This window comes from Mugil cephalus, chromosome 13 (assembly GCF_022458985.1).
Source record: "Mugil cephalus isolate CIBA_MC_2020 chromosome 13, CIBA_Mcephalus_1.1, whole genome shotgun sequence".
Taxonomy (NCBI): domain Eukaryota; kingdom Metazoa; phylum Chordata; class Actinopteri; order Mugiliformes; family Mugilidae; genus Mugil; species Mugil cephalus.
Genome location: NC_061782.1, coordinates 17,599,728 through 17,626,124, shown reverse-complemented (window position 1 = coordinate 17,626,124; position 26,397 = coordinate 17,599,728). Strand labels below are relative to the sequence as shown.

Here is a 26,397-nt window from a genome sequence, read left to right as displayed (position 1 = left end):
GTTGTTTCTCGGCCAGTTTACGTGGCATAAGGTGGTGTTGCTCTCTCAGTTGCATAATGCCCAAAGCATGGTCAGTTTATTTATTTTGTTTTGTATTTTTTTTGGTAGAAGAAACTGTGTCTACCGTGGTGATAATTACATATTTCAGACGGTACACGTCGAAACTCCCAACAAATGGAGGGAGCAAGGCGCTTACATTTAGACTAATAATAATAATATGCCTGTTCAAGTGAAGGGGAGATGTGAGAAAGTGTAAATAACAGCGTTTTTGTCATTTCGCACCAGCCTACGTTTCTTTTGTTGTACACCGATGCAAGCTGTCATCATTCCCCTTCTTATTCCGAACTGCCTCTTTGGTTAAAGTTAAACAGTTGAATTAAGAAAGCGGTGCTGAGCTTTTAAAGCTGAAGGATGCAGCTGAAACCTAAACTGAAACCAACCTAAATCTTGGCATCGCGTCTATTTGGCCATATCTGCACTCCAGATTTGATCAGTTCAAATGATTTGTTTGACTTGTCACGTAAGCCTGAAGTCAGATGGGAGCTGTGTAGTGTCTTGTTGCAGCATCCATTAACTTTAAAAGTAGTACACAGATAAGTATGATAAGTGTCCAACAGTCGGTTATTGTCTGAAATCTGCTTGGGTTTGCTGTATGCACGCTGGTGACAAATCAGAGCACACTCTGTGGTGCGTCAGCTAACAAGTGGCTTGCATTTCTAAATAAAACCCATCCTGTCCACCCCCTTACGCTTTTTAGCAAGTATTCATTAAATGTCCACAGCGCCGACATACATAGTGAGTCAAATATGGTATTTCCAGTAAGGGAACATTACCTGGCTCCAAATTTAGCACAACAATAACACGGGAAAATGAATCTACCTGTTTTTTGCTCAGTGGCAAGAGAGAAAGAAAAACAAGTTTTGAGTTAGAAGTTTAATTTTACTGTAACACTAGACGTCTGGACTCTCATTAGCATAAAGTCAACATACTCATTTTCATCGAAATAGGAACCCATCCAAACATCGGACTTGCTCTTTATCAGTGTCCTAATAGAAATGATGGTTTGTGTTAGAAACGTTTTGATTCCTGAAAGTTTAAGTCTGGTTGTGTTTACTGCCTTTGAAAGGATAAGAGATTGAGCAAAGACAACACAACATTTTTTCAAAGTGAAGACTTAAAAAGTGTCACTTCACAAACTAAAAAAAAAAAAAAAAAATGGGTCTAGGAACTAATTTTCTGCTTAAGTGAGAAACAGGTTATACGGTCAGTGATGCAACTTGAGCACAGGACTCATTTCGTTTTTACACAACTGTTAGATCTTGAAATCAGTTTGCTGTTGCAGGGAAACATGTGTTATTGTGTGTGGTCCTGCCTCTGGGCAGACAGAGCTCAAGCTGGAGACTAGAGAGCTGTGGTAACCCAAGCATGACAAAAAAAAAAAGTCATAGATTATTATTATTATTTTTTCCAGATCACAGTTTTAGATGTTCCTTGAACCGAAGGGGGGGTACATTTGCGGTAACCCTACGTGATTCGGAAACTTGATCCTCATTGTCCTGCAAGTTTCAGCCATGTTTACAGAGTGGGTAGCCCTCACAAAAGCAGAGAGGCATTGTGTCATATCGGCAAACAAGTCAGCGGTCCAGCTTACATCCATTAAAGTGACAGGTCCAGGATGTGACTTTGAAGCATACGATTCCTGGTTCTTTGTGTGTCCTAAAAAATGAACAGTGGAAAGTACTGTTTGCTAACACCAACATCTCTTATTGACCCTGCGCAGTTTTACCACGATTCTCCTGATTCATTTGTTCTGTTCTGCTCAAATGACTAATTGTCAAGTTAAAGTGACATATAGGACATCGTTTGCACAAGAGGGGAGTCCAGCATTTTTTATGGGATTTCCACTTAAGTAATGGATTGTGGCCAACTTTGGGCTTGAAAGAACAATACATAAAACAAGTTAATGAAGCGTGAACAACAGCGATGTGCACCTAGCAGGGGATCATCAGCAAACATCAATCGGTGCTTCAAACAAGACTGCTCAAGCTGCTGGCCCATCATCCACCTCTCACTTCGCATCTTTCAAGCCTTACAGGTAATAGAAAACACATTTTACTCCTGTTACGTTTACAGTAATTACACCTGAATTACACAAATTAGATCACCGTCAGGGCTATTGTGTTCGCCGTCAGAGATATTATTATTATTATTGCTCGTAATCTGTTGAATGTTAATGACTGCCGGATGTTTTATATCATCAAAATGATTAAAATGATTCCAAAGACCGCTTCCAACCTTTTGATTAATGACAGCATTGCTTACAGTGGACATTTCTGTGCGTCATCAAGTTGATCTTCGGCGTGCGGGCCGGTTCAATATTTGTCCACAGCGCTCAGTGACCTGTATTTTCAACAAGGCAACGCTTGGCCATTACGGTCGTGCCCTTTTGAAGTAAAGGAAGGAGTGATAATCAGCCCGCAGAAGGTCATCATTTATTAAATGATTCAGAGATCCTCGTAGGAAATAAAGGTTGGAAAAGCCACTATGAAGCTAGAGTACAGCAGGATCATCTGGTTGTTCATAAATGGCAAACGAGCGGGACTTTATTTCCCACTGCACAGGTTGAGGTCACCCAGGGAAAAAAATAGAAAGAGAGATATGCTTGAATAATATCAGTGGAATCCAGGCCACTGGAGGATTTTCCTTCCTACTGTATCTTCCTTAGCTTCTGCTTCCCGCTGTTTAATTGCCTCTCTCCATATTCTCCGTTCTGTCTATTACTCTCTTTCTAAACACTTGCGAGTCCATTGAAATGCAGGAGATATCTATTAGACCATGAGAAGAAATTTCCACCAGTGGATGAGATAAAGAGAGGGACTTATTCCGGCGGGGCTTTTCTAATTGCTTCGATTATATTTTACGTTTTAATGCAACAAAATGGCTGTGAACCTTTGTATCATCGCCCTCAGGAACTACTGAGACACTTGAGTGGTTATAGTGTTTATCTCCATCCACTAGCCTCAGCACAGACTCATACACTCACTCTCAGCACTGTTTAAATAAGTTTAAGGGCCTCAGAGCCTCCTTCTTTGGTGTTGACATCTGAAAACCCGAGCGCCTGTAGGGTGAGAAATATGGTCCGGTCGATTAAAAAGGAGCCGGTCCAAAGCCAGAAAAGTTCATTATTGGTAAAACACGAGGCAAGAAATGATTGAGTTATTTTTCCGGCCCCAGATACCGGCACATGAGCATGAAAAAATAAAAAAAGTTCCAAGAGTAATGGATGCTTTTTAATGGAAATTCAAAACTGTCTTTGTTCTGTTTTACTTTCTGCACAACATCAACACGTTTTGCTGCTTTTAGTTCGTATTATGACGAGTATGGAGTGGAATATCAGTAAACGCTGTTACTCACACAGCAAGTATTCTGGCAAGTGTTTGGAATTACACAATCCTGCAGGTGTATGCAATTACAAATGACATTTATCAGACTTAAGACATTTTTTTTTGTGTGGGTGTGTGTGTGTGTGTGTGTGGGGGGGGGGGGGGGGGGGGGGGGGGGTATGAAGTTATTTGTGTTGTCGCATGCATAGTACACTGGTATTATGACCTCTTCAAGGATTTACAAACAGTCCTAAAACACTTGAAGACTGATGAAATGAATCAGGAGCCATGAGAATATTCAAAGAGCTGTCACTGCTAAAATGATGTAATTAAGTAGTATGGTTCCTTTATAGCCTGAGAATGTTTTTTTTTTTTTTTTAAGGCTGAACCACCCACGTAATAGTGTGTTGTGGCCTGTGTTGTCTCTTGCAGCGAGGACTGCTCATATTAGTAAGTGCAATCGGAGTCAGAGAGAGTCTTTTTTCCACTCAGCGTGGCTCCATACAGTATCAGAGGCTTATGAGGATCTCATCACTCTCCATCCTCGTAATGTTCCTGTCAGTGTGCCGGATGGGAACTATTACATCCCACAGATCATCATTCACTAGATGCAGGGGCCCTCATAAACGCTGGCAGTTTTATTATGCAAGATATTTGTCCATTTATATATAAGCGCAGCAGTTTACCTAGTGATGCCAGCGTCAAAATGTGTCTCGTGTGCTTTGTTGCGAGGACAGAGGAGAAAACGAGAAGCTCTCATCAAAGGGATTACACTGCTCAGATTTATTCAACATTATGTCAATTTTGATCCCTGGCTTCTTATAAAAACCTTTCCTGCCCTAATCCCCGCCGGCATGAAGACTCTTATTCATGTCTCCCTCCTGTGCTGGATGTTTCTGACAGACCAATAACAGCCAGCCTCAGTCACAAGAGCCAGTTGTCAGTGAGGCTGATCCATCACCCGCCTGTCGCCATTAGCATTCATGGTTCATTAGCCAGCAAGCATCCGATATAAAATGTAATTGTAGGCTATAAACTTTGTTGTGGCATTTGACCACAGGCACCCTCTGAACATGTTTCAGAATTAGGGCTTTTCAGTGCGCCTCTCTAAAGAGCAGCAGCATATTTTTACAACATTGAAATATTGCCACTGATAGACAGATAAAGTCTGTCTTAACAGTGTACTTTTCAAGCATTTTTTGCCGCATTTGTTCTTTTATGATAAGCTCTGGTTCAGCGTGAAGCACCTTTTGATTTAGCGGACTATTTGTGTGGTCGGTTTTTCTTTGGCTCAAGCAGCCACACAAGCTGTTGTGCGTGTTTGCGTGACAACACGGACGCATTCAGATCCCACAAAGACCTCTGTTTTTATCTGTCGTTATCCTCAGGACTCTTATTTTTCTTTTACTTTGCATGTTCATGAAGTGGATCCTTTAAGTCTTGGGGTTAGCACAGAATTTTCATATGCCGCGTACCCTCACTGATACATCTATAATGCTGCTCCCGCTGCCTAGAGTGAATTTAATCTTAAAAACACGAATCTGTTCGTGTCCTACATCCTAAGACTGACTTTATTTGGAGTCCTGCCATGTCTAAAATGGAATTTGCATTACATGCACACACAACAGCTGCCTCCGTCCTCATCACCGCTACACTACTGAATTTTGTTTAGGAACTTCAAAACGCCCCCAAGCCAACCATAACATCCCAATGAAGGGGTGAATAATAACGCCTCACCTGGCATTACATCAGTAACATTAGTGGTAAACCTGGTTGTGGTAAACTACCTCGGTAGTCACAGCTGCCCTGGGACAGACTGACATAAACCACCAACCACAACGAAGAGACTGGGGATAGGGCGGGATTGGTTATTTTTCAGTGATTGGACGACCGCTCTACCTCCATAGCTGCTGCCGCCCCAACTCCTTTCAATCATAGTACAATTTTTCAAGCAAGTCGATCAATTAAATATAACATAGATTTGTTGAGAGGTCACAATACCAGCGATTAATAATACAAGAGGTGGACATAAATAAAGTAATTCAGCCGACCAAATACTCTGTAGAAGACGCTCTGCCGGCATGGCCATTAAATATTGATGCAAAGAAAATGAGACGCAATCAATTCAGGAAAACCGAGTCCAGCCCAGTGAGCGCACAACTTCTTTCTCACACGAAATCTGCGGTATTATAATACTTTACAAGACTTGAGCTGCTCAAATTGTAGTATTCTATAACGAGTATATGATGTAAAGCAACAGGATATTTGAGCCGGCGTTGCCGTTGTGTTTACCTGCCCAGTTTAAGCTCTGTTTGTGCATGCCTGTGTAAAACAAACATACATTTCTTTCATGTGACCCGTCTCTCCAGATCAGCGCGTCAGACCGAGGTTCATCTGGTGCCGGTGGATGAGCTTTTGATACGGAGAGAGACAGATGAGACCACAATGACTCCCCCAGAGAATTTAAGGAATCAAATTTAAAAGCTATTTTAGGCTCCCAGTGCCAGGTACAGTCACGTCACCTGGCTTGGTATTATTGGATGAAATGGGATACACCCACAGCCGAGCCAGTATCTGTTTGTGTGCGCGCAGAGAAGGCACCAGGCAGGGAGCACTGGAAGGGGTGAGGCGGCCGGGTCGGCTGTGTTTGAGTGAATAAATCGGAGGGCAGACGGAGATGGGGAGATTGTGTGCGTGCGCGTCCTTCTGAGTGTTCGTGTTTGTAATACGTTTAGTGCTTTGTTAACTGTCTATGTAAGCCTGTCTACATCCGCCCAGAGAAGTGTTTGGACTGTATTATAACCAGTCCTGTCAGCAGCCACCTCTCTTTGTGGCGATACAGTTCTTGGATCCTTTTCAAGACTTCCCTGTAATCACCTTGTTGACTCACTGCCCCGTCAAGTGTTTGAGCTCTGGCAACTGATTATGTGTGTGTTTGCATTCCTGCAAGTGTGTTAGCAAAAGAGAGGGACAGTGTGCGACGGAGTCATGGGTGCGCTTTTGTCTGTGTGCGCCCGTGTATGTCAGCCTTATGTAAGCACTCCCGCAAAAAAAATGGGAGCACATGTATGCAGGATATGTGGCGTAAGAGCGCGCGGCGCAGCGGTAGACATGGTCTCCATCATCCGACAGCACCACGTCCTGAGATGAGAAGTCTGTTTTGTTCTGCCTCTCTCACATAAACATAGAATATCCCTTCGCTGGATAACTTACACTCTCCATGCAAGAGCTGTGACTACTTACGTCTCCTCACACATTCCAAGCTCTCTACAGTATCCTTTCACCTCCTACCCTCATGCTCCTGTACCCCCTGCGCAACCTCGCATCCCTGCCTCCAGCATTTAAAAACCGTGTTTACATAAAAGAGAGTGTGTGCTTTTTCTCCCCCTGCGTGTCTTTTGAGTGCCTGTTCAATAGGCGGATGGTTGCACTTCCTTTTAAGGATTGATCGCAATAGCCTATTAGTTACATGTGTATAGCATCTGTGTAGGGTTGGAGTGAAGTGGAGGCGTGAGGAGCGCTGCGAAGGGTCTGGGTTTGGCCTCACATGAGACCATGACGTTTCCCAAAGCAAGCTATTCCGTAGAAACGAGGTGTCACTCGTGTCGCACACGTCAGTGCAAAAGCTTTTGTTTTCCCTTTTGAACCCCCAGTTCCACTGAAACTCAATGTGATTTCGGTGACAGTAACTCTACGTTTGTTTTAAAAAAACGCACGCACGAGGTATGCGCTGGACCTCATCCAGGTTTAGATTTACTGTGAGAATGAAAGAAAGGTTAACTTCCAACAGTCATCCAGAAGTGGCCGCAGCCTTTTGGTTTGACATATTCCTGAGCCATTCTTCCACTGTCTCTATTTTGCCTTTCTATTTTTCTTCCTGTCTCTTGCTTTCACATACACATATACTACACAGGCATGTCTAAGTGTCCGAGAGTGCCATGTCTAAAGAGTTCCAGCAGCTTGTTACTTACTTGCTGTCAAAAAAAAAAGCCCAGAGACCCACCGCAGAGGTGAGGATGTGTGTGAAATCCCACGAGCCCTTAGAACAGGTCAAAAGCATGACAACACCCCGCTCCCTTTTCTCAGGTGGAGATTTTCTCCAAATGCTGCTCTACAGCAGCAAAAGAAATGTTTTCACACATTGTAAAAGGATTCATTTAATCAGAGATTTAAAGAATGCATTGTTTAAATTGACATATCGAACAATGACGTTGCCATCATATTTCATCAAGTAGCAACCCTGAATTTTAAAAGACAAGCTCCACTGTCTGCCACTGCCCTCCAGACAGACCCATTTTCATTTTAAGGATTTTCTGATCTGGCGCCCTGATCAAGAGGATGGCATCATTTGTCAGTGCCTTCTAAGACCGTCGGTGTGTCACAGTCTAAGACAAATCAATGAAGTGAATCTCTTTGCTCCAGCTGTGGTTATGGTTTGGCCAGGTTTGGGAACACCCGATACTCGATTAGGTCTAAAAGAAACAATGTTGTGGTCATGGTTAAAGAAAACCAATGCTGACGTTTGGAAGCAAAGTGTGTGTACTACTACTGTATCCAAGTAATAAAATATCCTATTGCCATTAAATGGATTTGTCACTTGTACAGGTAAAAGTGAGAAATTGACTCTGTTTTGGGGAGGAGAGCGTGTCTCAAAGATAAGAACCTATCAGAAACATTTACCGGCAGCTCGAGCATCACGATTTATGGTTAGCCTCCGTCAAGTAAAACACCCTCAGAAAAAATCAACAGCGACATGGGACAGAATGTAAACTCTTTATCAAAAACAAGCTCTTGGTACAACCATCCATCCAGTCCAGGCTCTTCCCTGCACCTTTGCTGCTTTGTAAAAATGTTAAACTACCTTCTGTATAGTAGCTAAATGCTCAGCTGAATGTAAATCGCAAGCACGTACTGTACAATGCATAAGAAGCTCTGGTGAGACAAACCTGACAGTTGTTGAACAGAAGTGTCTTAGCTTATATTTTGCACCTTGCAATAGCTACACGTTCTGCTCTTGATACAACAGAGATCCCCCCCAGTGTTGGCAGTGTCCCATGCACAGCTGTCCTTGGCACCCTGCATAACCTCTCACATTGATTACTATTTCACTTCCTCACGTTGTTATTTTGTCATACTGACTTCCAGTCAATCTGCACTCTGTTTATGGGCTGTGGTGCCAGTGTAAGCAGAAATCAGACACTGTGTCGCAGTAATCTGGATTGCCGCAAAAAAAAAAAACCCTCTCCTGACGACCCACGGTCATAAAGGAGAATAAACAAGGTTAGGGCAGAATAATTACGCTAAACTGCTTCCTGGTATTAAGGGAGAGATGGGACTTCTTCCACTCTGCAGACACTCCTGTTTTTCTGGTTCTTCGGGCAGAGTTTACACTGAACACATTAACATGTTACACTTGATGTTAATTCTGCTAATGCACATACCAGCCTAAAACAGTAATGTAAGTTCTTTTCTGTGCCAGCCTGGAAACACTAGAAACTGTGTGGATGTACTGTGTATAACAATCTACTAAATAATAGACTCAGCATTGTTTTTGCTCTGCTAGGACTTGATATCCTCTGGACTCTGATGGATCTTTTTTGCTCGTTTCTCTTTTTGGAGCAGGCTACGATAGCAGAGTGGTTCTAGAAAAGGCAATGTTGGTCCAGACTGATTATGTCTCAACTATCCCACTGAAATTCCACGATCCTTTGGTCCTTGACACCAAATCCAACACCAAAAAAGAATACCAATGAAATAAATGTTTAAACCACATTAAAAACTATGAGTTAACCTGTGCACATATGCAACATCATCCAATGACGGACTGAGCACTAATCATTGGTGCTAATAAGTGGCTTCCAGTTCTTGTTATGAGCTATATGTTTGCACCATGGTATATCAAAGTCAAGGCTAAAAGAAAGACAAGAGGACTTGTTTGACTTTTCTTGAAGACATTTTACTACTCATCTAAGTAGCTTCTTTAGTTCTTGCTGACTGGTGGGGGGCTTCGTCTTTAAGTGGAGTTCATGCCTCTGCGGGACGTAGACAGCGTAACCTACACATGAGTAATTGTGTGTGTGGTGTGAGCCATTTATACTTGCGCGCTCATTAGTCTGGCTTGCTCAGTAAGAACGCCACCCACTCGCTAGTTGGTGTCTGTTTTTAAAGTCGGCTTAATTTTGGTTTTTATTTCCTGCTTCACTTTCAGCAAAATCGTGATGTGTTCCATCTTAACTGATCCAAAACAATTACTCAAAATTGCGGAGCTGGAGAAGCAGACAGAAACACTAAAGCGGAAACACGCTACTGTCATGCGGACCAGTCACAGCTCCTGCCCGGATGCGTTGTTGCATGTCTGGGGACGTGCACATCAGGCTACAGCAATAGGGTCCGCATAAGATCTGGATAGTCACTGTGTCAAATTGACGCAGAAGCAAAAATGTGCATAAGGAGGTAATTAGCGAAATTAGCTAAAAATCCGGAAACCTATCGCTGAGCTACATACTGGCTTTTGGTTGTCTACAACTTGTTCCTGATGGACTTGTTTCTTCTACACTTGCCTCAGCTTTTCTGCTGCTTACTGGGGACTAGGAGGGAAAATAATAAATGCCGTCATGTTTTCAGAATTTTAACCTCATGTTGTGGCGTCCGTCATATTAATAAATACTGGATGGGGTGCAACACAATTGCAGTTATTTATGTTCCCCTGTGGGTGAATCCTAATAATCTTACCTTTTCTGACGTTTTAATTGTGCCTAATGCCTGTGGCTTGAAGTGATTCACAACAGGAAATATGTGTGGTTTATGTTTATTAGATAATTCAAATGTTGTTTGGTATTTTAGCTAAAAAAACAAACAAAAAAACAACAACTTTGTAACCACAATGTTTTCATATGCTGATAGAGTTATTATATATAGAAAGATTTATTTTCACAAAATCCATGTTACAAAATACTCCTCACATGACATACATGGCAAATACGCTGTGTAGAAGAGAAATTCTGTGACACAATTTAAGCAAAAGCATACATTCAGTATTTCATATAGGGATGTTCTAGTTTTTCCCAAATGAATGTAGCCCATTCAGCTTAACGTGGGCTTTTTAATTCGTCTTATCTCGTCTGCACATCCTCTAATGCTTTGTGCGGAGCTGTTTGCAGTAAGGAATGAATGTACGGCTGCATTTGAGAGAGACATTTCTTGTAAATTGGATTTACAGCATAAATGATGTCACCTCTCATGTGCCTCCCATACGTTACAGAGTCATATGTGAAGTTGAATGGGCCCTTCTCTGATTCATAGCTGCTGGGAAAAAAAGGCCTGCTGCACTTGCAAAGAGTCTGACACTTTCTTGGTAAATAATGCACATAGTGAAGATTGTGGAATCCTGCAATGTTTTATTCCCACTCAACACGTTTACATTGGAGACAGCGGTTGTTGGAAACACAGGGCACGATGTTCCCCCCGTGTAAAACCATTCAACATCTTGAAGAGGGAATTCATTTTTCTTCTCCCTGGACATTTATGCCCATGATAACAACAAAACAAAGAAAACAAAAAAGGCAGAATTTGTCATTTGTAGTTTTTCATGCTTTACATTGCATTTCCACGTGTCACCAAACCCTTTAAATGTTATGGTGGGAATTATCTGTTGAGGTTGACATCAGTACCTGTATTACATACTGTCAATCTGTGACCTGTCTCTCCCTTACTAAAACACTATATAGTTTCAAAAACTTAAAAAGTGTAGTTTTTAAAATGAGCTATGATATCTATTTTTACGTAGCACTTCAGCCTCCTCCACTCTCCTCTCACCATTTTTGTGTTAATTGGGCTACGGTCGCCGTCTGCTGTCGGACAGCTCCCTCATCTTAGTTCAGAGGAGGGGTCCTAAAGGTTTCACATAATAACAAACTCAACGGGTTTTTTGCCAGACTCGGAAATCTGCGCACTTCGCAAGCGTTGTCTCAGACAAGTCCGTCTCCTGCCAAGGAGGCACTAAATACTTGTTCTTGTCAGCAGTGAGTACCTGACAGATGGCCCTGTGCTGTTTCACAAACCTTGCCACCATCTTCTGGCAGAAACCCCATCATCACCAGCTTGTGATAGATTTAGTCCCTTTTTTCCCTTAAAGAACAGGGCCGCACTGCTTCATTACATGCAACAACAGATTATAAAATACACTTACATAACACCTTTTTCTTATGGATTTATATCTAGGTCCAATTATTCAAAAAAAACAAGATCTTCCAAAATCACTGACCAATCTGCCCGTATTCATTTAATTTTTCACTTTTCACCAAAGACTGCATTGTATAGAGCTTGTGAAGTTAGAATAACTATTTAAATTTTTTTTCCCCGCGAGAAAATAATAGAAACGCTTTCCCTGAATGGTTACTGGAAGATGTGATGTTTATCATTTATGAGTCTACAAAATGCCTCATGTCGTGTCAGAGTGGCTCGGATGTTTCAATAGGCCACTTGTCAGAGGTGGTAGAGGGAAAAGCAGCAGACCTGTGCTTTTTGTGCGGCTCGAAAAAAGTATAATTTGTGGGCAACAAATCACAAAGTTACTATATGTGATTGCTGCCTGGGCTGCCAGAAGTCAGAGCATTTTTTTTTTTTTGTGACTCTGCGAATGTCTCTCAGGAAACATTTATTGATCCACAGCTACCGACTCGAACCACGTGTTTTCTGTCTGTGGCTGTCGCCGTGTCTACGCTCGGATTTGGAGATTTGGTCCATGTTTATTGTCGAACAGTTTAAAGATATTAATTGTATGCTCTCCGTCACGTTCGTTGAGAACGCCGCACCTACACTGTCCCTTTTTCAAGTCAAATGTAGCAAATGCCACTGCGGTTGTGGCTTCCGTCGTGTGTTGGTGTAGCATTTGCAGATGTAAAATAAATTCCCCCGGTTCACAGTACTACACTCTTTGCTCTCCAGCGAAGCTGACTCGCCATGCACAATGCATGAAATCGATAACTCTACAGAGCAGTCTGCATTGTGGCACTACTTGCCAGATCACATTTCGCCCTTACACGAGCACGCTCACCACGTTTCATCAATATGACCTGTATTAGACACGGTGTATCCTTGAATATGATCCCTTATCAGCTTTGAGGGGGAGCCGACCTTTTACTGCAATGACATTGTTTATGAGATTAATTCAGTACCGTTCTTGATTTTAATACATGTCACTGCGTCACAGTTTGAAGTCCCTAATCTTTCTTAATTGATGTTGACGTCCTCTTGCCACCGGGCAGGAGTCTGCATGCTATATTACAATGTAGCACGTGATGGCGATAACAGTGTCAAGTGTATACATTCAGCCTGTAGTTGTTCTCTTGGAATTACTAACATATATTTCCCCAGTCTAATTTAGGTTTAATTGTGACCACTGTGTATGGCCTGTGTTTTTCTCATTTGTTAGTGATTGAATAAAGTGCTGCCTTGTTTGACTGTATCCTTTTTTTTTGTGTTCATGTTACTTATGCTTGAGTTGTTTTCGGGATCATGCCTGATTATAGTAACTGCTCAAAGTCCCTTTCTGCCAGATGTCTTTCTTCACATGCCTCCAGCAAAAAGTGCACATTACATAAGGCAGCAAACGTGTGATGGGAGACCAGATTTATAACATTTTAAACAAGGGAGCATGAGAAAAGTGAGATGAACATGTTGTCTTTGTTTTAAAACCTAAACGCTGTGATTAAACCTCCTTGACTGCATACATATATAAATAACTGAAAAAAATAAAATGTGCTGGTCAAAGTCACCAATATTCACATTACAGAAGCTTTAACCTTTATTAAAATGTACTTGTCAAAATGACTCATCCTTGTTGGACATCGTTTGCTCGTGTCGCTGCTCTGCTGTGCTAGCTCCTGAAAATGGAAACCTGAAATGGCTGTTTATTAGACACCCAATCATATAGATGGGTACTTGGACCCAACTTGGATTGCGCCGTCCAACTCTACTAGAACAAATACCTCAAAATGTCAGGGAACAAGTTGTGTGGCAACAAAGTAAATGAGTATTGATCTGCCTATGTACCTGAAACCCTCACACCTACGTGCCTGGGTAGTCAAACGTAAGACATACAGCTTAATGTGGACTTGGAGAGAGAAAAAGGACACTGGAATGGCTTCACTGTAACAGCAGCAGGTTGCAGAGTTGCAGGCTACTGGGAAAGGACGCTGTTATTTGTCACATACAATTTTCATCTGAAAAGGCTTGATCGGTTTAATTTTAGGGGGAAACAAACAACACGAAAACCACTCTCCCTCTGTTGCGCAGCCAGCTTCTGCTCCCAGGGGACTGCAAATGTAAATTTACTGTAGATAACCATTTCAGTCTGAAGCAACGGCAAACCGTAATTGTTCCAGTGTGTAATTATGTTTGCTGTGGCATGAGTCAATGTTGAAAATAGAGTATTAATAAACAGTACAGATACAGTACACAACTACACATCATTTTTTCCCATCAGTGTGAGTGAAATGATGTTGTCCTTTGTCATGGCAGTGTGATGTAAGCTGTAAACCTTTTGCAGCGAGTAAAGGGACCTCCCGTCCCACAACGGATTCATCATGTAACTGGTACACAGAGCCTGACATTTGGCCTTCTCCCGTAGGAGCCAGGCTTTCTTCCCCTGTTCTGCGGCAACTTTTGTGTCTTTATTCCCATAAACAGGATACTAAGCACCTCTCTGTGCCTTTGGTTTTCTCAATTTTCTTTACACTTTTTACTCAGTTTTCTTTTCTTTTTTTTTTTGTTACACACCCACCTTTTATAGCAAGGCACGATTCTGATTCCCCCCAATATTTAACCACTGTTATTTTCACGCAAAAACGAGCCAAACGAAATATGTTAAACATCCTGTAGTAACACGCTGCTGCCTTAAATTCTCAAGTAGAATTTGGTGTAAAAGGTTTATAGCAGACTTTGGTTTCATACGAGGATTTTAAGTTAGTTGTGCATTGTAAATGTTGCAGTTTGTTACTTTTGTTTTCATACTCATTAGTGTTTTGTGCATCATTTATGGTTCATCTGATTTATTTATCAGGTATTTTTTCCACACTGCTCTTTGATGTATTTAATGGGCACACCTGTATATGTGTATAGACATGCAGCATACACATATATATATAAAACACACAATGCATTTAGGTGACTGTGGTTTGCCCATGCACTGTAACATGTGAGGGCATATTATGTCGGGGACAGCAGGGAACCTTCTGATAATAGTAGCACCACTGTGCGCTCGGTGTCACAAACAGCTGTGAGGCGCTGTTGGCTACTGGGGTTCTTTAGCAGCTTGGTGGGAGGTCTGAGATTCTGTAAAGGCACAGGTGCAGCACTCAACATCAAATACCATTCCCCGTGGGATGAAATACTGTGTGCGGGGTTGTCATTTTATGCAGTATGGCACCACTATGGCTTTGCTTACATGTCTGGGTAAATGGCGTGTGTAGCAGTTTGGATGGGTTAGAGGAGGGGTGGGATCCTTGTCCCCCACGGTAACAGGTTGTTGTTTGTTCCCTTTGCCTTCTCTGCCTCAGGTCGGTGTCAGGTTTGAAATGAGCTGCCGTCATAAACACCAGCAGAGGAACACCACATGCACAGCTTCCACAATAAAAAAAGAAAGCACATCATGATGAACGTGATGCACTCCATGCAACCACCCACTGTTGATTTAAAATGAACACAAGATAGAGTTCTGATTGCTACATTTGTCAAGTTGGAAAAAAAGTGTCAGTTTCTGTCCTGTTTGATATTTGTAAGTGTTATTGGACACTTACGCATTACATAATGGAGCCCTGGTGCGATACTGAATACTATTTTAAACGTGTGGAGTAACTTTACAAAACACTAGTTATATTCTGCTGTGACGCCTTAGGGAAAACATTCTACCTTATTCTCTGTTTGTTCAACTACTGTTCTGTATATACATGCATATCACTACGGTAATTATAAATTATTGCACAGGAAACCTTGAAATGAATAGAACATGCAGATTTACAAATTGGTCATTTCTCATATTGTGTTATTATTACCAAGAGCTGCTCTGATGAAAACAGCAGGATTTTCTAGTTATTGTTTGCATTGTGCAGTGGACTCAACTCAAAAGCAGACCCTCCCTCTTCAGGATCACACTGCTTTTAACTTTTTCAGTGCCACTTTCTCTTTGTTTGATCATTATGCTTGGTCTCTGCTCAGCTTTAGCTGTCTACTTAGAGTATGGAACGCTGAACCAATTCTGGGGGATAATCAACGATCACAGAAAATGTGTATTTTTGACACCCAAAACACACTGAACAATGCCACGGTGCCCCCTCATGATTCATTCCTTCTGCTTCTAAAACCTTCATTCTTATCTCATAGCGATTTGTCTTTACAAAAAAACAATCAATAAAGTTTCAGTGTTATGGCTTGAAAACTGTTTCAATCTGTAGATTGATACAGAAACAAAAGATACATTTTGAGAAAACCACCAGCGTAAAAACGTGATGTGACGGCAGAAAAACACCCCTGTCTCAAAGCCTAATATTTTATAAGGTGTGGCTTTGACACAGACATCTTTACACGACAACGGTTAAATGCGTTACCTGTGTGTAAGTGAAATGTCTCCGCAATTTGCTGGGTGTCATAAGAAACAGGTGTTGATTACAATCTCTCTTACCCACTAAAAGTATTGGCTGTCTTGTCTTGTTGATTCAAATGTCAAGTTGTAATTTAATATATGGCGTGCAACACATTTACAGTGTGCACACAGATCATCCACAAATGAATTACAAGTGATTTGCCGCCAAGACAAATCTGACCTAAACGTCTCTGCCTATTTAGACGCCAAGCTCAGTAGAGTGGGTTTCTAGCATCACCTACTGGACATAAGTTGTAATGACAACTACTTGTGTATCCTTTCTCCATTTAATTCTCACATTCACTCTGTGCTTTTCTCTCCCCCCTTATCTGCCATTGCCCACCCACCCCACCCCCGTCCCTTCTACCTCCCCTTTCTGTCTCCCTTTTAGAATATGCCAGAACACAACAATGAGCTCCAACAGCACGGACCCTGGTCTCTTCCTGACTGTCAACACCTCACCACCAGTGGCCGGGGCCTACCCACAATCCAATGCTCTCCATCAAGGAGGAACTGGAGGAAACCCCTGGTTAGATTTCCATGTAAATGCTCTGGATGATAATTCCTCCTCCACCAGCAAACTCTTAAACCTCACCTCAGAATCCCAAAATAGGAATGGAACGACAGCCCTTGATCCCTTGGGAGGTCACCCTGTGTGGCAGGTTGTCCTCATTGTCTTTCTGACAGGCATGTTGTCACTGGTCACTGTTATCGGCAACATCCTGGTAGTGGTGTCCTTCAAGGTCAACCGCCAGCTAAAGACGGTCAATAACTACTTCCTGTTGAGCTTGGCTGTGGCTGACCTCATCATAGGGGTCATCTCAATGAACCTCTACACAGCTTATCTTGTGATGGGCTACTGGGCAATGGGAGACTGGGCATGCGACCTGTGGCTGGCTATAGACTATGTGGCAAGCAATGCATCAGTTATGAACCTACTGGTCATCAGCTTTGACCGGTACTTCTCTATCACCAGGCCTTTGACCTACCGGGCCAAACGGACAACAAAGCGTGCCGGGATCATGATTGGCTTAGCCTGGTTAGTTTCTCTCATCCTGTGGGCCCCAGCCATCTTGCTGTGGCAGTATTTTGAGGGTAAAAGGACGGTACCCGAGAATGAATGCTACATTCAGTTCCTCTCAGAGCCGACTATAACCTTCTGCACAGCCATGGCAGCTTTCTACCTGCCTGTGACAATAATGAGTATTCTCTACTGGCGCATTTACAAGGAGACACAGAACCGTTCAAAGGAGCTAGCTGGGCTGCAGGGTTCGGGCGGTCGTGGTGGGATCGGGGCAAGAGGTGGGAATGGCGAAGGTGAGAGAGGCCGTTTTGTCCATCAGACAGGAAGTGCCAAAAGTTGCAGTAGCTACGAGTTGACAAGGCTGTCAAAGAGAAGAAGCACATGTGGAGAGCTGGTTGGTCGCTTCCACTGCTGGCCTGGGGTACGTTCTTGGAGACCTGGTAGTACCCGGCAGGGAGACGGTGATCCAGACCAGAGCAGCAGTGACAGCTGGAACAACAATGACGCTGCTGTCTCTTTGGACCACTCTGGGTCTTCAGAGGATGAGGACTGTGGGGGAGGAGAGATGATTTCCCAGAGTCATGCTATTTTCTCGATTGTTCTTAGCCTGCCTGGCATTAAAGCAGCTGTCAACTCCCAGCTCACCTCATGTGAAGATCTGGATGCAGCCTCCGAGGAGGATCCCCTGAGGGGAGCAGAATATAACCGAGACAGTATTACAACAGTCACCACCAACACCACTGCTGGCATTTCTCCCGAGGGGACGAACAGTTCAGAGAATAGTTATCACCAACGCTTCTGCTCTCGCAAGATTCAGTCAATGTCTAACATCCAAGGCAGTGCCAACCAAGGGTCTCTAGATGGCACCCCGACGACCACTACCGCTGCTCCGGACAGTACCACCACCACCAGCACAACCACCAAGTCCCCCTCAGTGCCAATGTCCTTCAAAGAGGCGGCTTTGGCGAAGCGTTTTGCTTCCCGAGCTCGAACTCAGATCACCAAGAGGAAGCGCATGTCCTTAGTGAAGGAGAAGAAAGCTGCTCAAACTCTCAGCGCCATCCTGTTTGCTTTCATCATCACATGGACACCATACAACATCATGGTGCTGATCAATGCTTTCTGTAAAGGTTGCATCCCAGAGACGCTGTGGGCCGTCGGGTACTGGCTGTGCTATGTCAACAGCACAGTCAACCCCATGTGCTACGCCCTGTGTAACAAGACTTTCCGTACAACCTTTAAGATGATATTGCTGTGCCGCTGGGATCAGAGAAAAAGGAGGAAGCAGCAGTTCCAGCAGAGGCAGTCAGTAGTCTTCCACAGGAGGATTCCCAGGGAGTCTACGTAAAGGACTGAATTTGAATGGGTGATATCAGAATTAAAAGATTTAACATAGGACAAGGAGAAGAAAGAAGCATCCATGGTGTCCGTGGAGTTTCTTTGCCTAGAGATCCTTGATGTTTTTCTCTGCTGTTATGTCGAATGCAGCAATCCTTTATGGTGGTCTTGCGGTATGTGTTTGTGTCGGTACGTCCATTTCGCAACCTGTATGTGTGTGCGGAGGTTTGCAAATGGTCAGGTCCAGAGCTGAAAGCTTCTCCCTCTGTTCTTAAAGAACTCTTTACCATTTCATGCTGGTACAGCTGAGATAAAAAAGAACTGAGGAGAAAAATAACAGAAAGGGCTTTAAAATGCATTGCAGGAGAATTTTTGAAGTGCAATTGATACAAATGGAAAGGATGTCTGTCACGGGGGTTGGGGATTCACATTTCTTATCATTTCTCTCTGTGGGTAGCTAGATCTGTAACGTGCAGAGTGTTTTTGCATTTTAAACAAAACGATGTATCTGTAATATGTCACTGAAAGCCAAGATAAAAACTATTTTGTGTTCACGGGCTTCTACATTTTAATGATTTGCCATCTTCATGACTGGCATGTGTTTTTATCGGAACTTATGTATATTGACTTTCTACTTGGATATAGCTTTTTCTGTGTCTAATGGAATATAAAAAGAATTGTGTCCTTTCTTTCAGTCAACAGAGATCTGTCATTTTTGTGATATCCATCTTTGGTTTTCTAGATATACCAGAGATTTTGAGCCAGTCTGAAAATGATTCTTTTGATGAACTGAGTTGTGAATATTTTGTGTGGCACCACAGTCAGTGAACTGCTGTTGTGTTCAATGTGATTATCGTGGTTTCTATGGTGGAGACAATAAGTACATTGGTTGTGTTTTATGTACTGCAGTTTTCTGTCAAAAGTAATGATTATAAAATGATGATATTCTGTTTGTGTACTTTTGGATATTTCTGACTTGATACACAATGATTGAGTGCTCACACAAAGATTATAATTTATAAAGAAGCGTGCTTTGATCTTACACTATCTCTGAAATTTCTTCCACATTTAAGCAAATCTTTGTAAAGGGCCAACCTTCTTTGATGTAGTAGAGAAATGGCGACCTCTAGTGGTGTAGACTGTAATGTCATAAGTGCATCTTCTATATTGCAGTGAATTCCATTCAACAATTTTAGGGGGAAAAATCATAATTGTGCATAAATTATTGATAATTAAAACCTGTTTGATTTCATGAATTGGTACAATATTTGAACTTTGTGTATGTGATTTTTCTCCTTTATTATTTCTGGTTGAAATATTTCTTCCTTAAAACTATTCCTGAGACATACAGCAAATGATTTGTACATAGACCTGGCAGCTGACTTGGTTTGCAGCATTATCAGGTTTTTCTATACGGAGAGTGGGTCGACACCACACAGCAATCACCAACAGTCAAATTAAGGTAAAGAATTTATTTTATTATTTTATTCTTAAGTAGATGGTTTTTTTTTTTGTCACGCCACACCGACACTCCCAAACCTTTCAATATGAAAATTGTTCAAATGACACCGAAGGCAAACTGTTTGTGACAACTGGCATAAAAAGACAGCACTAAAGAATAAGTGGATTGGATTCTATTAGATAAAGTGGTCCTGCATGATGGTATAACTTTGGCTACAAATGCTACATGCAAAAGAGATGTTAAAAATATTCTATGCCTGGCATCAATGGATATTTTCTCTGCTTTTAAAACAGTGTGCTCCTGTGTCATAATACGTTCTTCATCAAAATATGATTTTTAAAAATTTTTTTTGTACTTAAATATTGGGAATGTAAACGACCAACATGGTGAACGCAGACAATTTGTTACATTTTAAGTATGCCAATCATACTCATATTTTAAGTCAATAAACAAAACTTTTTGGCAGAAATTATGTGGGGTTTTTTTTATGTGTCACAATTGTGTCTTATGTGTTTCAATCGGTTTTCCTTTTTCACGCTGGGGCCTTTTCATGTAGCATTCTTGACTTTACTGAGTAATGCTCTGCCACATATTCCCATTTGAGCAATTTAATTCTGCAGCCTTTAAGCAGCTTTGACCAGATAATTTTCTTTTGTGATGCAAATTTACCATTATCTAATGTTAACGTTCTCATATCAGTGCTATAAATCCAATGCTAGTTTTGTTCTATATAAGCTACAGTTGTGTGTAAATTAATACTTTATTCACTGTATCAGGCTGTAAAAGTTGGAGAATGGTGCCTTTCTAATATGAAGTGCATGTCTTTTATGGTTGAATAATGCCACAAACCTCAAGCCTAACTCAAAGGTCCAAATCTGATTTTAATTCAAGATCAGGGGCCCAAAATGATCCACACTCTATGCTAATATATACTTGGTCGACTTTTAAGCAGTTTTAGGCAACATATTCAAGCACAAAACAATGAATATAGTCAAATGCAATTGAGAGGACTGGTAGAAATACCACTGTTTGCTTGAACTCAGCAGCAGCGCACTCTGCAGCAGTTGACATCACCATGACAACAGTGTCAACATAGCTAAATAAGACACACTCATCTGGATACTGGATCATTGTGAATAACCCACATTGTGTTGTAAAGTGTACTTTCTGCATATAGACCCTTTGGGAGAACCTACAGCTGAAGCCGAGACAGGTGAAGCCCAGACCGCTGCCAGTCTGCCAGTTAGCATGACAGTGGGTCATTTTAATGCTGAGGACTTAATTTCCTGCTCTCTTTCCTAACTTGTCTTGAGGGTATTGGATAATGTGTTAAATGTCATTTGTCAACTCTCTGTATCACACAGTGTTCATTGATTCTCTTCCACACTTCCTTAATGAATTTGTGTGAATTCTGAAATCACCCATAATTTGTCACACAACAAGCTTACATCCAAATTCGTGGAATGCCAAAATATGTTGTTTTTTTTTCCAAACCATTTTGCCTGAAATATGCAGTCTTGGAATGAATTAAGGTCAAGGTACAGGAGATAAAACATCTGATGTGCTATTAAAATAAATAAATAAATAAAAATTGCGTCATCCTTTTAGACTCTTACAGGGCACTGGTTTAACAGAAACAGACATTCCTGGGGGATGTGCACTATCTTTTCATTTTAAGGGGTAAAGATAAATGCTTTCTGTCATGGTCATATTGCTTTACCAGCTCGAGAAAAAACGTAATACTATTCTCAACTTTCTCAATTCTCATCACATGGCACAATATGTGGAGGTTTTCCTCCAAACTTCTGTTCAGGCGTGGCATCACTGTCTGACACCACAACGATATTGTGAAGGAGTACCTAGTTTCAACCAGACCCTGACTGCTGCACTGTATGTTCCCATGATGAGGCCTGATGAAGTTAGTGAGGGGAGCCTTAGACAACGCTAATGGGAGATGGCTGCGGAGGCTAGACATGTGATGAGGAAAATACCAACTTCATGTGACCCATGGCTAAGGAGCGGCTCATAGGCAAAAACAAACACCCATTTGTGTTGTTTCCTTCAGTCAGTCCTAAACCTCTGAGGAGAAGACACCAGTCAGGCAAGTACAGCATCTTAAATAATATGTTTAAAAGACCTCTCTAGCCAGGATGATTTTGAGCTGTTTTTCAGTTTCAAGTTGTTAAACTTGACAAAATAGTTTGAATGTTGTTTTCTGCTGTTAGAAAGTGAAAGTGATCATGTATGATGACTGACCTGGCCCTGTCTGGTAAATTCTCCTTTAACCTTATTACCTTACCTTATTTTATGGCTGTGTGTCCAATTTATTTATGTATAATCACTTCCACCTACTTCATTTGCAATATTATTCTAATCCACTTAAATTTAGTCTCTCCTTCATAAGAGTCATCTTATTCATAACCATGGTGTTAAATGGTCCAAATTTGACGGTACTACACACATTAAACTTAATCAGTTATCAGTCATGTCTTGATGCAAACACGCACACATGGACACAGATGTTTAAATATCAGCTGTTAGCACAACAAGATGGCTTTAAACTGAATGTTTTGCCGTCTGCGTCTATCTTGAAATGGAGGTTTGTAATTTTCTCTTTTTTTTTCAACTGAAGCTTGATTTGGTACAATCAGATCTGAGGATCTCACAATATTCTTTCTTCTCGATTATTCCTTTTTTCCTGAATCGACTAAATGACAGAAAATTGCGAAAAATCCATATCAAGTTCTCAAAGCTGTCTGAACTCTGATATGTTCCGTTTACCGCTGTAGAAGAAGAACATACAGCAAACTGTAGACCAATAAAAGTATTGATTACCTATTATTTTTTATAAACGCCTATGTGGATGTTAGTAGTGGTAACGCTGTACAGCGTTAGCACTGTCTGAAATAGTCTAGATTGTTTGTTCAAGAATTTCAAGGAACAGCGAAAACAAGCAGAAACTGAGGTCACTGTGTACAAAAATGTACGCGGAGGCATAATAAGATGTCAGCTCGCATCCACTTCAAATTTGACCTCATGACTCAACCCAGAACCAAATATTATCTCACTCTGCTATTGTGAAGCTAAACTGGGATATAAAATGGATCATTTAAACTTGTTGTTTTTCCCTGTGTAGATCGACTCCCCTCTGGATGAAGCCAGGGTGGTCAGGATGCAGACTATTAAGACAGTCGAGACCCAAGTCCCCTTCCTGAAAGAGAGTTTCTTCACTACCAGTTTCAAAGGCAGGAGGAAGAGCAGCGTTACCAACATCCTCCGTAAACAACAGCACTCTCTTATCTTTCAACAGCACCAGCAACAACAGTGCATTTTAGAGCATCAGCAGCACGATCCTAAGCAATTTCCTCCCCTTTTAGTTCAAAATGGATCGTGGCAGCAAGCTCCAGAGCATCAGCGCCTTGCTCGTTCGACCAGCAGTCCGTTATGCAAGACAGCTGAGCGTGCAGGAGCAGATGGGGATAGAAAGGAGGGGCAAAAAGAGAGGAAGGATCAGAGCGAGAGAGAGGCTGTGCAGGGGAGGGGGGAAGAGCGAGGAGTAAGTGGTGGTGAGCCCGCGGCTGTCAGTGCCAGTCCCCTCCCACTTTCATCATCAGCATCAGCAGTACTGGGGGAGGCAGCAGCATCATCCTCACAGCTGCCGTCAACTGTGGTGGGCAGACAGCAGGGATTAGCTGGCTCTGAAAGGGCTCAGACCAGCAGAAGACCAACATTAGAAGCAGCCCAGGAGGAAGCCCAGCATGCTCAGCCTCGACCCCAGCAGCAGGGCCTGTTAGCCAAGGGTGTTCGCCTGTTCAGGAACATGGGCAACCAGGAGGCAAAGCAGAAGAAAGGAGCGGGAAGTGTTGGGGCAGCAGGGGATGTCTCCGGTGATGGTGAGGCTGACGAGCGAGAAGTGGACAAAAAATCCAAAAAGTCCAACAACAAGATAAATAAAGGAGGAGGAGAACAGAGCAGTAAGAAGAAGCCCAAGTCAGAGTCGAAGGGTTCTATGTTTTCCGGCATGAAGATCAGGAAGAGCTTATCCAAAGCGAAGGGGCTGTCCAAGGAAGACATGCTGGAGGATGGGAGGTCAGCGCATTTTGGCAAAGATGAGCTCAAACCTGGTGCAGAGGCTCATGGTTTAAGCGTATCAACTGATGAGATGGGCATGCTATCAGATGTCGAGGGAGATCTAAGCCGCTTGACCGCAGACAGCCTCCAATCTGTGGTGGATGAGACAGGCCGGAAGGCAAGCTCGGGGTCAGATGCTGACATTTACAGTTTTCACTCGGCGGCAGATGAGAATGAGGATCTGCTCTCTGACATCCAGCAGGCCATACGAGACCAGTGCATGTCTACTGACAGGATGCTGGAAATGGTGACCAGGCAGTTATCTGGAGCATCGACCTCTGAGGGGAGGAAAGTCCCGGAGAAGGTGATTACTCTCCAGCAAGATGAGGGAGTTCTCTCTCCACCTCTTGGTAGTGACAGTGTAGCTCAAGGATTGAATGAGAAGTACAAGAAAATAGAGAACGAAAGCAGTGACATGCCCATATCAAGACATTCATCTGGTCCGGGGTCGCTGAGCGAGGGTGGTCCACCTTCTTCAGCTCCAGATACAGAGAGAAGCAGTGGCAGCCTTTTTCCAAACACTAACAGCACTTACAGTTTCCAAGACACTACAGCTACCACCACCTCATATGAGAGTGCTGAGGAGCCACAGGATGACCTGGAGAGTCCAGTTCTGCACCCGCAGCAGAGTCTAGGTGACCTGGCTGCACTGAGCACAAACACATGTGTGCCATGTGTCCAGTTAGATCCCATATTGTCAGGGACAGGGCCAGTGGGGACTCACAAGAGTGCAAGCAGCATGGACCTGTCTCTTGATAGGGAGGAAGAGGAAACTGGGAGGCGGGACTTTCTGTCCCTGAAAAGGAGGAAGAGTAGCATGTCCATTAGCCAGCTAACAACAGACGGCCTGCCCTTTTCTCAGTCGAGACGGACATCTTCAAACTCCCCGTCCACTGTCAAACTCTACCCTCCAGTGAACCCTTCCTACGTTAAGACCACCACCAGGCAGCTCACCTCACCAGTCGGCTCCCCCCTCACAAGCCCCAATGTGCCTCGAAAAACAGAAGCCAGTGGTTCTCCACTGGAATCTGGCGAGGCCCACGGTCTTCAGAGACGTAAGCAGAGGTCCAGCTCCATTGCAGGACCCTTCAGTGTGTCAGGAGACTGGTCTGCAGAGTTGGACGGGATAAAAGGAGAGCAAGTTGGTGGGACCGCATTCCCAGAGCAGGAGACCCCGGAGAAGAAGGGCACAGGTGGGAATTACTGGACACTGGGCTCCAGGAGAGCACATTATGGACGGCAGTCCTCCACGGTACCCTACCTGGATGTCTTCTCTGGTGAGTCACATATGAAACAACAGAACCTTACAATCAAGACAGACGGTCTACTATGAAACATAGACACAATTTTGGGTCACACTTAACATAACCACAAAAAAACAGCAGAAACGAAAACACATCTTGGCCATCGCTGCATTGATTTCGGACAGTTATGTTCTGTGAAAAACCTGCTTGCAACACAATCTGAAGCCAGTTTGTTAGTGCAGCTCCTGAGATCAAATGTGTAGTCTCACTATAAACAGTAATATCAAAAACAGCTGGCCACTACAGCCTTCAGTGGTGTTACTGAAAGTGATGTAAACAGAGCTTAGTGCTTGTTGGCGACTATTTTCACTTCAGTAAATAAACAACAGGGCCCATGTTTGTAGTAAGGAAGGAATTCATCACCCACTGTGATTCATGATTTCTTACAGTGTAGGTCCATGCTACAAAACATTGACATTATTCATCTGCATTTTTACATGTTCTCCATGACTTTGGATTTTTCATGGCTTTTTTTTTTTTTTTGGCAGTTGCAAAATACTATAGAATATAACCAGACTCCTCTGCTCTAGTAGAAGCAACATTTTCTGGATCGAGCACTTTTTGGGAGCGTAAAGAAGCCTTCCATTAAAATGCCAGTGCTGATCTCCACTGTTGCTTGGATCCCCCAGTAGGTTTCATGTGACTCCTACTTTATCTCTGACCTCATTATCACTTCAGATTAAATTATTATGCAATGGTGTCGTAAAGTCATTACTGTAATTGCCTAGTAAATCTAATGCCTAACAAATTGCGCATTGAACAAGTAATCATAGCGGGGATACTGCAGTTCTGATTTTAAAGTACAACAGCTCATGAAACCCACAATAAAACAGTGGGGCTTCTTTATTGAGGGGTGTCTTCAGAATAAATGCCTCCTTCAAATGAAACAATGCCACTCTGTCCTCCTTTCTCTTGTGGAACCTTTCAAGAGCTCAGCTGGTTTTCCACTGTCTGGCCCTGTGCTCATAAATCAGACGACCGAAGGACAATGCCGCCACACCCCCGTGGCGATGTCATCCTCCATTTCCACTGGCACGCGAACAACACACACAGACAGTACACACTTGTAGATGCTAAACTCAACTGACAGTTTATCTGCATGACAAAAATAAGTC

At 42.7% G+C, this 26,397-nt stretch overlaps 2 protein-coding genes across 3 annotated transcripts in view; both read left to right on the top strand.

Moving 5' to 3' along the window:
- The window catches only part of chrm3a (cholinergic receptor, muscarinic 3a), a 74,018-nt gene extending 53,699 nt beyond the window's left edge, over positions 1-20,319 (top strand). Inside the window, exon 3 of the mRNA XM_047603967.1 lies at positions 16,415-20,319. Within this exon, the coding sequence (XP_047459923.1) occupies positions 16,434-18,395 (1,962 nt within the window). The 5' untranslated portion in view covers positions 16,415-16,433 and the 3' untranslated portion in view covers positions 18,396-20,319. The remainder of the gene's footprint in view (positions 1-16,414) is intronic.
- Positions 20,320-22,987: 2,668 nt separating this feature from the next.
- Positions 22,988-26,397, top strand: part of fmn2a (formin 2a) — a 36,116-nt gene continuing 32,706 nt past the window's right edge. For both annotated transcript variants that reach the window (XM_047602904.1, XM_047602906.1), the window contains exon 1: positions 22,988-25,255. In XM_047602904.1, coding sequence (XP_047458860.1) covers positions 23,020-25,255 — 2,236 coding nt within the window. In that variant the 5' untranslated portion in view covers positions 22,988-23,019. The remainder of the gene's footprint in view (positions 25,256-26,397) is intronic.